This window comes from Polypterus senegalus, chromosome 6 (assembly GCF_016835505.1).
Source record: "Polypterus senegalus isolate Bchr_013 chromosome 6, ASM1683550v1, whole genome shotgun sequence".
Lineage (NCBI taxonomy): Eukaryota > Metazoa > Chordata > Cladistia > Polypteriformes > Polypteridae > Polypterus > Polypterus senegalus.
The window spans coordinates 182539932-182552491 of record NC_053159.1 but is presented as its reverse complement, the minus strand read 5'-3'; the positions used below and the strand labels follow the sequence as shown (position 1 = coordinate 182552491).

Below are 12560 nucleotides of genomic sequence, written 5' to 3'. Positions count from 1 at the left end.
ATCATGGTTCTAACAGCCTATAAAACCCCTTTTTTTAGTCAGGACGTGTTAAAGAGTGCGAGTGTATGTTTATAGACTTGCGTTTATATTTATTGAGATGCCTAAAAATCAATGCCAGCTGGAAATCTGATTTTTTTTTTTTCTTTTCTAAATGATAACGGTTGCGTATGTTACTTCTTATATGGCTGATTTCTCCATATTTCCCGAAACGACTGCGGACAATGACGACTCTTAACTATACATTATTAAAATACAAGTAACCAAACAAACAATAAAAAAGGAATATATTTATATATGTATTTTTTTTTGAAAGTATGATTTATTATGCCTTTTCTTTTTATTTTTATGTCATAATGTAACAAATTATCCTATGAATTTCACACCATGTATTATTTAATTTTGAGACTAAATTCGATTGTTCATTAAATAAACAAAATAATTTCGGGAGGGTAAAAAAAGAAAAATGAAATATTAAAACCTACCCTGCAATAAATATAGGCAGACAGACAGACAGACAGACAGGAAAGGCACTGTTTAATTGATAGATAGATAGATAGATAGATAGATAGATAGATAGATAGATAGATAAGGAATACAGAAAAGATTACCATATAAATCTGTTATTGATAATAAAATACAGCAATAGGTGGAAAACATTATAAATAAATATTTAAATATTAATGAATACAGTAAATATAAAGATACTGAAGGATAGAGTAGTCACTAATGAGCTTATCAGATTTTAAAGCCCGTACATTAAAGATACAAAATTTACGCATTCTCTTCAATATAACAGCGCCGAAGTGGCCCTTCAGAAGAATGCTATAAGGGAATCATATTTAGTTCCCAAAAGAGCCAGCCACATAAAGGTTCCAGAAAGAACGTTGTTTACTTATTTTGATCCGTAACAGATTCCATTAATAACCACGAATAGATGATAACAAATTTGTGAAATGCCAATCGCTTCATGATTTTAAAAAGGTTCTTTCTGCATACAGCCACTCAAGTTCAGTTCATGTTTTCTTGGTCTTGGCTAAGTCAACTACCGGACACTAAAGATTTCTTGTTTATCCATAAACGAGGATTTTATTCAAAACCAAAAGGCACAATTTCAGTTCTAAAGATCCTCTTAATAGAATGGTTGCTTGTTATGCAATTGGTCTACGATGAACCACACGACCCAGTGAAGTGCCATTTTAGTACCGTTGCATTCATAGAGTGTAAAGCATAGAGTAAACCAATACGCGGAAGAAATAAATAGGCACGTGAAAGTATAGATAGATAGATAGATAGATAGATAGATAGATAGATAGATAGATAGATAGATAGATAGATAGATGTGAAAGTCACTATATAATAAATAGATAGATAGATAGATAGATAGATAGATAGATAGATAGATAGATAGATAGATAAAAAAGAATGGTATAGAGATAAAAACATTTACATAAAGAGCATAACAAAAATAAGAGCATTATTCTTTTACTAAGGAGTACAAAATGTTTTCAGTTTCTTCAAAATATTTCTGTTTATGAACATGTTGTTGTCTTAAACAATATTAGATATAATTTTTGATAATTGCCAACAACAATAAAAATTTTCGTATTTGGTTTCAATGTATAGAATATTACATATTAGAAAAAAAGAGAAACAATACTGGTCATACAGAAAGAAAAATCATTTAATTTGGAATATATTTTTTCTAGAAAACACTGAATTTATTTTTGATTTTTTTTCCTTATATCTGCTTTGCACAGCGTCTTTTACCAAATATATTTATTACCATTCATACAAATGAAATTTCGAATATGTTGGCACTTTGTGAAAATAACATGAAATTTAGGTTTAATTGCATTATATTATATAGAAATATACATATACATCAATGAAAGAACATAATTAACGGTTTTACAGTTTTGGGGGTTTTTTTTTCACTTCTTTAGAGTCTAAGCACGACATTGTTTCCAAATAAAGCAATTTCAAGTATGCTATTGTGAATTATAAATAAATACATTCTGTCCTCGGGGTTCATTCGGATGATTATGTTTTTGGTGCAAGTTTTTTTTTTTTTAATAATTTTCTTTTTCTTTCTTTCAGATATATATATATATATATATATATATATATATATATATATATATATATATATATATATATATATATATATATATATATATATATATATATTAAGGCTTAAGGCAAACACGTTTGGAATACACCACATACCACTACGGTCTTCAGTATATTTATTCAACCCATGAAATTTGTAAGGACGGCCTAGTCGTGGCTTCATTTAAGGCACAATACATTTTAATGAGAAATTCAAGTGCATGTCTGTGACCCGATAACCAATTTTAAAAGAACGTATAGCTGAATAAAGTCAGTCTGTCTCCTGCCCCTGTTCGCGTTGCTCAAAGCTGTCCCTCTCCGTTTTCACTCCGTCTCCTTCGTCTGCCTGCGCAGAGGGAAATTTATCCTTGTTGTTCTCCTTTTTCCACTTCATTCTTCGGTTCTGAAACCAGATTTTTACCTGCCTCTCGGTGAGACCTAGTACGTGCGATACCTCGATCCTTCGCTTTCTGGTGAGATAGGGGTTAAAGAGAAATTCCTTCTCGAGCTCCAAAGTTTGGAATCGACTGTAAGTTTGTCGGCCTCTTCGTCTGCCCGGAGCTGCGAAAAATGAGATACAGTTTATTTTAGACAACAGAGGTATCCGACTCATATCACCAGACACAACACAAAGCTGATGTCTGCGATCAATTCTAATAGTCATTCGTTATACAGTACAGTACAGTATTTTATTTCAATCCAACCTTGAGGTCTCATCCAGGGAAACATCTGAGAAGGCGAAGGGTTCTGATTTAAATGATCTGGTTCTTCGCCAGTATGACCGCTAGACGATTTACAGTCAGGATATTGTACCAGCTCGGCCTCGTGCTGTGTCGTAAAAAGCTGCTGCCTCTGTAAGTTATCGTATCCGTAAAACTTCGAGGGGTCACCGTGACACGCGATCCCACACGGATTCTGCTGGTATGTTGCATTCGGTATCGTCGAGGCCCCAGGATGGTAAAACTCTTGAACCTGAGAAGAAGGATGTTGGAAGCTCGCTCCGCTGCTGTACACCACCGCGTGCCTACTGTTTACATCTTGTGCGAAAGGATAGTCGTAGTACGTCGGACCTAACGTTTCCCCAGACTTGTACTTGGAATAGAAGGGATTTACAAAGTAAGAACTCATCTGGTCAGCTAGCTGCTTTCCAGACCACTGGAAATGACCAACACGTGAAATACCCTTAAATATTCTAGTTTGTACTCATAGTCTCTACAGCAGTCCAGTGGCCAGGGATTTCTGGTGTGCAATATTATCGCAATCTCAAAAGCTCTAAGGCGGTCGCCTTTTAATCACAGCAGAATGAAAAGTTCACACAGCCTGGGAAATCTTTAGCTTCGATTTACATTTACTGTTCCCGAGGCAAACAAACTACTCCCGTCTGCTGTGATCTGAATATATTTTTGTTAAAAAAAAAAAAAGCATTCAGATTGGGGTAAGATAATTGGCGGATTAATATATCACCGCGGCTGTACCACAATTCAATGCAACTGCCGGAGTCGAACCACACAAGTCAAAATACCTGCGCCGTTCGACGCAATAGCGCCATGCTAAACTAATTATGTGCATAAATATGTTCTCAAAGAGCTGGGTGAGACTAGATTCAAGGTCAAAAAAAAAATCCTTGACATGCTGACATGCTGCAATAAATAAAGGATTTGTGCCTAGACATTGCAATTGGGGCAATGCACTTTCCAAACGTAAGGCACTGACATTAAAATTACCCCCATTTACCTCTGTACAAATCTATCTATCTATCTATCTATCTATCTATCTATCTATCTATCTATCTATCTATCTATCTATCTATCTATCTATCTATCTATCTATCTATCTAATTCGCTTCGGTCTCATCATATCGTGATTAATAGTATAATGTAAAAAATAAAGTTTAAAGTACCATAATATATACAGCTACATATATATATATATATATATATATATATATATATATATATATATATATATATATATATATATATATATATATATATATATATATATATATTATTATTATTATAGGACAAGAACGGTCATCCTTGACTAGGTGAATAAAAAAAAACAGCCAACGTAGAAATAGTTCAGTTAATTACTACCTAATGAAAATCATGACTGTGAATACGTTTCCCATTATTTCACCCTTGGAAGACGCCCTTATGCTAAAAGAGGAGCTCAGGAGAGCATGAAGCTTGACTTGGATCTAGAATTTCAATAAGTGACCCCGAAGGGAAAAAAGCAGGAAATATATGAACGAACTTGATGGGAAATGCAGCAAGAACCCGAGTTAGTCTTTCTACACGGCTTCTGTGGCTTAGTTTAACCTCATGAGGATTTATTTGTCTCTTTGTTCGTTTGTTTATGTATGTATGTGTATACTTTTAATGATTTTGGTAGATTGTTTATTTTGGTTGGATTATTATACGTTGCTTGCATAAAGGCGTCAGCCAAATAATATAAACAATTAGAATAAATATTATTTTATTCCATAATTTATTTTTAGAAACTCAAATTGCTTTGTAAAATTAAACTTCTCTATAATGGTACGCATAGTTTAACAGTGTAACGGCCTAATACTGATATGTAAAATTTGAAATTCTCAGATCAAAAATGTAAACTGATCTTTTCTTATCGAAGTGCGGTCTATCGCAGGGTCATGGTGAATATTTCCATATGGGGTTGTAGATAGGATATTCTTCGGGATTAATAAACGTATCTATCTATCTATCTATCTATCTATTCCTTAATGAAAAGAATTTGTTTCCGTTCAAAGTGATCTCTAAATGGTATATGCGAAACATAAAATAAAGCGTTATTTAGTTAATGTGTTAGAGCCGCTTTTCTCACGAAATAAGGGCTGCTTTGACATGCAGAAACAGCATGGGTGGTTCATTTAAAATAATGGAAAATGGTCATGAAAATTGCTTTCTATTTCGTTACTACATTTAACTAGAAAATACGTTTATCCATATGTATGCAAGCATATTTGGCCAATGAATGTGAATCTGGTTCTTATTTTGATTAAATGTGTTCCTGCTACGAGTTTGTTGACTTGCACAAAATTATGGAATTAAAGTATCGTACACTGTATTTTTTTTTAATCGTAATGTTTACAGATGTCATGTTGAAAACAATGACATCTTTAACAATGATTGTACTTAATTATTGAGTATAAGCATAAAGACTCGTAGAATAAAAGTAGCAGCATATTGAATTTACTGGTGTATAATGTTTAAAAATGTAATACAGAAAGCAATGTCTTTTTCAATAACTGACCTAACTTATTGATAATAGGCACAAACACTGCATAGGTGCATCCAATTTACTGATTTATAATGATTAAAAATGTGATGCAGAAAGCAATAACATTTTACAATAATTATCCTTAATTATTGAATTTAACCACCCAAACCTGTACCACTACAATGATTTTACAGATTTTTAATGTTTAAAAATGTAATGCATGAACCAATTATCTTCAACAATAATTTCATTATTTATTGAATATATGTGCAGAATTAGAGAGAAAAGTATCATTACATTGAATGTACATATTTACAATGTTTTTTAAAAAAATATAATCCATGAAGCTATTGTTTTCTGCAATAACTATCCTCAATACATATGAAGCACAAAGAGTGGTAATCAGTGCATTTGACGCCAGTCCAGATGTCTTAGTTTGTGGGCCAATGGCTCCCTCTAGTGACACAAAAGAAGCACAGATTTGAATTAAAATTCAAGGGAGTCCTTAAGGTAATGTGGAGATTAAAATGTGGATGAATTGATACGTGAAAATAAAGCATCTATCTATCTATCTATCTATCTATCTATCTATCTATCTATCTATCTATGTGTGTGTGTGTGTATGTGTATAAATACTTGCATTTTTAGAACTTGTCAACGTGATGTGCGCATAAAATCAATACGATAGATAGATAGATAGATAGATAGATAGATAGATAGATAGATAGATAGATAGATAGATAGATAAGAAGTAACATGTAAAATGCACTTACCTGCGGACATAAGCAAACACTCGTTTTCACTTAAAATAACCAAAAGACATTTAGTCGAGTTAAACTGTAGTAATATTACTAGCTTTGACAAGAATGCCTCTGAAGTTGCTGCTTCTTCCATTCATTATTCAACCGTTTTTAACTGCTGAGGCGTCTTCTATTTCAGAATAATATACTTGATTTAGAACATAAGTAATATGACAAACGAGAGGAGACCATTCGGTCGATCAAGACTCGTTTGTTTAGTTAATAGCTAAGCTGTCCCGATATCTCATCCAGACCCTTCTTAAAGGTTGTCAGGGTTTCTGCTTCAACTACATGTCTCGGTTAGTTTGTTTCAGGTTCTTCCAATTTCACCTCAGGTTTCCACAATTTCAAATCCCTATAGAAAGATCATGGACTATTGACAAGAATATCAAATCTCATTCTACACTCGTGACATCTTCGGGGACATTTCAATAAAAAATGCACTTTTACTCCTCCTTGCTTCCTGATAGCAGATCATTTATCAACGTGAAAGCATTCTTGTTTGTCAGTAACATACGCAAACACACAAATGAGTGGGTTTCAAAGGAGAGTGGACTTACAGCGTGCACCCATAAACTCATTAAAGCCAGACGTCTAGCCACCTCGATGACTTTATTGAACCCCATTCCTTCCTGTTCTAAAATCATTACAGAACAATAAACGCAGACTGTGAAAGAGCATTCCTGCTCAGAACCACTGTTATCAGAATTGGACCCAAACAAAGCAGCCACAGTTCTGATTTTGACTGAGAGTGCCTCAAAGACGCGCTATTGCTTCCTCGCAGCACTCTAATCCCGGCAGCATTAAGAATAAGGTCATTGAACGCGGCGGTTTATCTGTTCGCACATCACAATTTAAAGAACAGCATTTCTTTTCACCCTTTACTTATGACTTTATCATTTTGGCGAGTTTTTGCTTGTTTGTATTTTTTTTTTTTTTTTTTTTAGTTTTTAGCTGTTGATTCATTTCCTTGATTTAAATACATGGACATAACGCAATATCAATAAAAAAAAACCTACCTACCCAGTGAAATCGTGTTAAATGAGCTCTCTTGGTGATAAAACGTACTCTTAAAAAGTGTGTCTACGAAGTCATTGTTTCCATAAGTGTGCAAAGACAATTCTGCTGGGTAACGGAACCTCTACTAAATTTGATCAATGGCAATAAAACAAACGACTTTTAAATTAATGTAAAAACAGCGGTGACTGTCATATAAATTATTGTGTGTTTATTATAAACCTGACACTGAGTCGTGGGCGTAAATAAAACTGTGAACACCACGCAATGAACACGGTAACGTAATGAACACAATATATTATCTGCGTTTAATTTCATTTGTATATTTCAAGAAATACTAAGCATGCATAACAGTTTTCCATGCAAGAATTACTTTTTTTTACACTCAACATATATTGCCATACTTTTTTTTTTTCATGAATGTACAATAAGACATGAGATTCTTTCTTGCAGCTTTCGAATCCGCCACATTTACAACATCCTAAATGATAGGCTAATCCTTCCTTCCCTCCCTCCAGCCCCCCATTCCCATCCCTCCAACAAAATTAAGGTCATAAAATGCTTTTATTGGAACACGTATAGACAAGTCCACAGATATAATTTATTTATTTGTAAATGTGGACAATTAAGATATTTTCTGTTACTGTTACATATAGAAAAAAAAATGAAGTATCGATAGATTGAAGACCAAATGATGCTGGTTTAATTCATGAAAATAATTAAACGAATAGTAAATTTCAGCACACATTTCTAATTGTAATGAATTGTATGCATGTTTTCGGTCGTACCTGAAAATGGCGAAACAATTATCAGTAAGGTTTTAGCTTTACAAGACAAAATGTAAGAAACAAGACTCGAGATCGTGAAATTTACATGGACGTTGCTCAGTGATAAACGGGAATAATAATAAAAAAAGAGCAACAGAAACCCAATCAAAGACAAGTGTATGTGACACACAAAGCGGGCACAAGTGAAAGAAAGGGTGTGCAGGTAAACATGTGTAGCACCATCACATACCCGGCTTTTTATTTTATTTAAAATTTTACATGCCATTTACGTCCAGATTCGGGGCAAAATATATTGTAAACAACAAGTATGTTTAAAAACAAGCATAGTCCAGTGGTATTGTGGTACTTCATGGTGCCGCAGACTATTATCCATAATTTGTATTTTTTTTTTTTGTAACAATTGATACAGTTCCCAATGTAATAAAGAGAATTTATCTTTTGGCGATGTGCATATATATATATATATATATATATATATATATATATATATATATATATATATATATATATACACACACACATCGGCACCACATGTTGAATAATATAGCAAACACATACATTTTCTATCAAAAACAGACCCCAATGCGGCATTAGCATTTTAGCTGCTAAACACGTGCAGAAAAAAAGAAAAACATAAGTAAGGAAGAGCAGCCAGTTCAAATTTAAAATCATCACAGGAGCCCCTGGTTAAAAAAAATATATATATAATAATAACTGGTATCGACAGAGATGAACAAGTTCTTGAGGTTTTTTTTTTTTTTCTTCTTCTTCAAATAAAAGTTCTTTTTCTTTTCTTATTGCTGATCCTTACTGCCCTTTTCTTTATTCATTTTTTTCATTTTCATTCTTCTGTTTTGAAACCATATTTTTACCTGTCTCTCAGTTAGATTTAAAATTCTAGCAACTTCGTAACGACGGTCCCTTGTGAGGTACATGTTAAAAAGAAACTCCTTTTCCAATTCGAGTGTCTGATATTTCGTGTAAGGACAACGCTTCTTCCTCGTTGAGCGAGCGTGAATCCAGTTTGCCGCAGGATTGCCTGAAAGAGTAAAATAAATAAATAATGTCAGAATCAGATCAATTAACAAAAAATGCAAGTTAAACCTGCGTTGTACTGATGGTGTAAATGATTCTAGAGTCTAGCAATATTAAATGAAAGAAAAGAAAATCCCTGTCTATTACGGCTGCCCATTTGACTTGTTTGGGAGGATTATGTGTACTTGCATACGTAATATGGCTATTTTATAGCCGCTTGTAGCTTTTCGGGCTGTCTGGACACTTTTATAGGTTTGTAAAACCTTCTGCCTTGCACACTGAAGCCGAACGTTTTCTAGGCTGTAAATCAAAGAGCCATTTCTTTTACTTACTTGGGTCAAGTTGTTGCTGTTTCTCGTCTTTGGACTCACTGTTGCTGGAAATGTCGGTGCTGGTGGGCTCTTTGGCTGCCTTCTCCTTGTTTTCTGAAAACGAGCCGCATGTGAAATCTGAAAGGCTGGGCGTCTGCACATCATACGAAGAGCACTCAGTTCTCTTGGAAGGCAAAGTTTCTGGCTTTATTCCGTAATGCCGGCTGTTCGGGTGGAAGCCGGAAAACGAAACGGAGCTGGACAGTGGATCTATCCAAGAGCGCACGTATCTGCTGTCCGCCGCGGCGAGGTGCGACTGATGCACGTAAGGGTGATAGATTCCTGAAACTGCAGCAGTGGGCTGTGGGTGAACCGAGGACCAGGAGGTCGAGAAAACGGCAGATTTGGGTGCAAAGCTGCAAGACGAAAAATCGGGATTGTCTCCTACACCTGATGGCCTCGAGGTCGTGCTATGCGCTGCTTGAGCGAACCTGGTCCCATAGACATCCTCCGTCTCGTGCCCTATTATAGAGTCAACATAATAGTTACTAAGTGTACCACTCGTGGACATTTTTGGATCCCTTCGCAGTCATATAAAAGGTTACACTGTTATAGATACCTTCCCTCTGAACAATCATAGTATTTTTTGCACTACATCTACAGCCATTGGTTACAGCGGTCACGTGACGATATTTACCAATACAGTGAGTAAATCAATCCGCAGAGTAAGCTATTCTTAACTTCGACGTTTTATTCAAAGAACATCAACGACACAGTATTAATGGAAATAAAACAGCACATGTTTAAGTTATTCACAGTCATCGGCCACTTTGAACTTTTACTGCTGCAGACAGTGGGGGTTTGGGGACTATTTCTTTACGTCGACAGATTAATGCTCCCGTTTATTTCATAACCAGCGCCCAGGCAATGCTGCTCTGAGCAAATTATTTCAAATGAGTGTAAAATCTAACGAGATTTCGTAATAATGTACGGTGTACACACTCTGCTTGTAAAATATGTTTTTTATGAACTGGGCGTTTGCAGCTCCTCGTAAAGCCAAACGCAATAATTTACAGTCGCGTAAAGAGAAGCCTCCCTTCTTGCTTTGTCTAATATTCGTATTACACCTATTTGTTTACTTTCTAAATGTTTCTTAATGTAAAGATAATGCATATCTTGTTTCATCGCGATCTGACACGAACACACAAATCTCTATGCACCGACTGGGCTTTTTTTTTTTCAGACGACCACCGTAATGTTTTTATGTCTATCAATAAAAGGTTTATGAGGTGCATTTGATTATGCATTAATGCAGCCTTAATACAACCGACTCTCCTGGCTTAACCAAGTAGTTTTATACAGTGGCAATACGCTGCGTGCCTGAAAACCCAAACCTGGCTATCTTGCCCTTGGATTTCTACATATTAATTTATTTTAAAGACATGAAGATACGTTTGGCTCGGCGCGTTCGTGGCATTTTTCTTGGCTTATTAACTTAACACAATGGAATGTTCAAATCAGAATTAACACTCGCGCGCACGTACACACGTATACGTGGATTGTGTACGCGACTATTGCTCTTCGACTTCTTAATAGACAATTCAAAATAAATCCCTCTATACTTACGCAGCACACTGCACGCTGTTGAAACTACACATGCTTAAAACCAGAAACGGTTCAAAATCATACCTTTAGGGATACCACCGACAGCCTCTCATTGCTATTGCGTTTGCTTGGGGGAAAAAGAAATGGTTTTAAGTCGAAGGCTAACTTTGAAAAACAAAGGCAATCAAAACCAGGCGAGCGGACCGCGAGTACACACTGCGTAAAGCTCTGGAACTAATAATTCGAGAGAAACTCTTAAAGGAACCTTGTGCTTGACTTTGTGTTCCAGCGCCAGTGGACTGTTTCCTTCATTATTGCAAATTAGACTCCTTGATGGATGAGGATTAAGTAAATAAAATAAGTATATTGTTAATGTTAATTTGAGCATTGTGTCCAGCATCAAAATTAATTGATACAAATGTGGACATTTGAATGATACATTACCTGTTTTTTGACTAAGACATCTTTCTCGACGCCTTTTTTCCTTTTTTTTTATGTAAACTTTAATTGGGAAGTATTTTCAATTCATCGTAAACTCCTGAATTTAAATTTTCGTGTCTCATTTAACTGGAACATAAATTATAAACAAAGTAAACAAACTAAAAAAAAAAAAATGGACAGATTCGTATTATTTGTTCCCACAACAGCAACGTTAAGAAGTGCAAAGCAGTGCAGTAAAAGTTATTTACTTATTTTGCTTTGCCATTGGTTCATACCTAATTGTATCTATTTTTAATTTTATTCTTTTTTTAACTTTTTCTTTGACTCCAAAGGACTTTGAACAACGATCTTTGCATGAAAAATGTGCAATGGGAATGAAGATTGCTGTTACTGTATTTTTAAGATGAAGTGTTTGCAATACGTGTTATTTCAGGCAAAGGGCAATAATAAGGAAATATATGGGAAGAGGATGAGATTGTAGTAATAATATCTATCTATCTATCTATCTATCTATCTATCTATCTAGCTTCATTATACAAGGATGAATGTGGTAAATTATGCATATCCTTTGATCAATTTATATTAAAGCACTTTAAAATTTTTTATTGGAAACTTTGTCATAAATAAATGCATAGTGTTTATCTAATTGTATTTGTGCAGTAAACAATCATGTAATGAAATGTAGTTATTATTTTACAAGTAATGTTAATGTTAAAGTACCGCAACTGATTTAAGGGTACAGTCGAAAGTTTGAAGTATCGTGTTATTTTATTTCCAGAATGCTCGCACGATTGTATCGTTATGTAGTGTTCTTAAGAAAAATGTTAATAATGTGATCTGTCTCTCAGCAAAATCTAAAGTAACCCTACAATTTTAATGATTGCTTTGACACTACAAAAGTTAATTTAAAACTGCCATTTTTACTATGCTATATCCATCTTGAGTGGGAAAAAAAAGATTTAAATCAATTTTAATTTCAATTTCACACCAGCTTTAAGCACCAAACTACAAAATATATACGATACAATAATGTGTATTGTGTGTATAGGCAAAAAGTTATGTAAACAATCAAGCTATATGAGAACACATAGATAACGTGTATACATAAATATACTTCATTTATACCTAAATGTGTGTTATTTTATGTGTGCATTTGTGTTTATTTGAATTCACGTCTTATGTATTTGTAAAGGTCACTTTAATATTACAAAAGT

At 34.3% G+C, this 12560-nt stretch overlaps 2 protein-coding genes across 2 annotated transcripts; both read right to left on the bottom strand.

The window, feature by feature from the left end:
• Positions 1–2288: 2288 nt before the first annotated feature.
• LOC120531878 (homeobox protein Hox-D8-like) lies at positions 2289–3500 on the bottom strand. The gene is made up of 2 exons (XM_039757703.1): positions 2814–3500; positions 2289–2670 (listed from the first exon to the last, which is right to left on the bottom strand). Exons 1-2 carry the CDS (start codon positions 3235–3237, stop codon positions 2381–2383), a joined length of 714 nt encoding a protein of 237 aa, XP_039613637.1. The 5' UTR covers positions 3238–3500; the 3' UTR covers positions 2289–2380.
• A 3948-nt stretch (positions 3501–7448) lies between these two features.
• Positions 7449–10062, bottom strand: hoxd9a (homeobox D9a). The gene is made up of 2 exons (XM_039757698.1): positions 9322–10062; positions 7449–8993 (listed from the first exon to the last, which is right to left on the bottom strand). Exons 1-2 carry the CDS (start codon positions 9869–9871, stop codon positions 8749–8751), a joined length of 795 nt encoding a protein of 264 aa, XP_039613632.1. The 5' UTR covers positions 9872–10062; the 3' UTR covers positions 7449–8748.
• Positions 10063–12560: the final 2498 nt, after the last annotated feature.

Excerpts from the sequence above, each read along its gene's own strand:
- LOC120531878 (XM_039757703.1), bottom strand. The coding sequence starts at position 3,237 with ATGAGTTCTTACTTTGTAAATCCCTTCTATTCCAAGTACAAGTCTGGG. Across the intron at positions 2,671-2,813 it reads TCCCTGGATGAGACCTCAAG|CTCCGGGCAGACGAAGAGGC; the intron begins GTTGGATTGAAA and ends CATTTTTCGCAG.
- hoxd9a (XM_039757698.1), bottom strand. The coding sequence starts at position 9,871 with ATGTCCACGAGTGGTACACTTAGTAACTATTATGTTGACTCTATAATA. Across the intron at positions 8,994-9,321 it reads ACAGCAACAACTTGACCCAA|GCAATCCTGCGGCAAACTGG; the intron begins GTAAGTAAAAGA and ends TTACTCTTTCAG.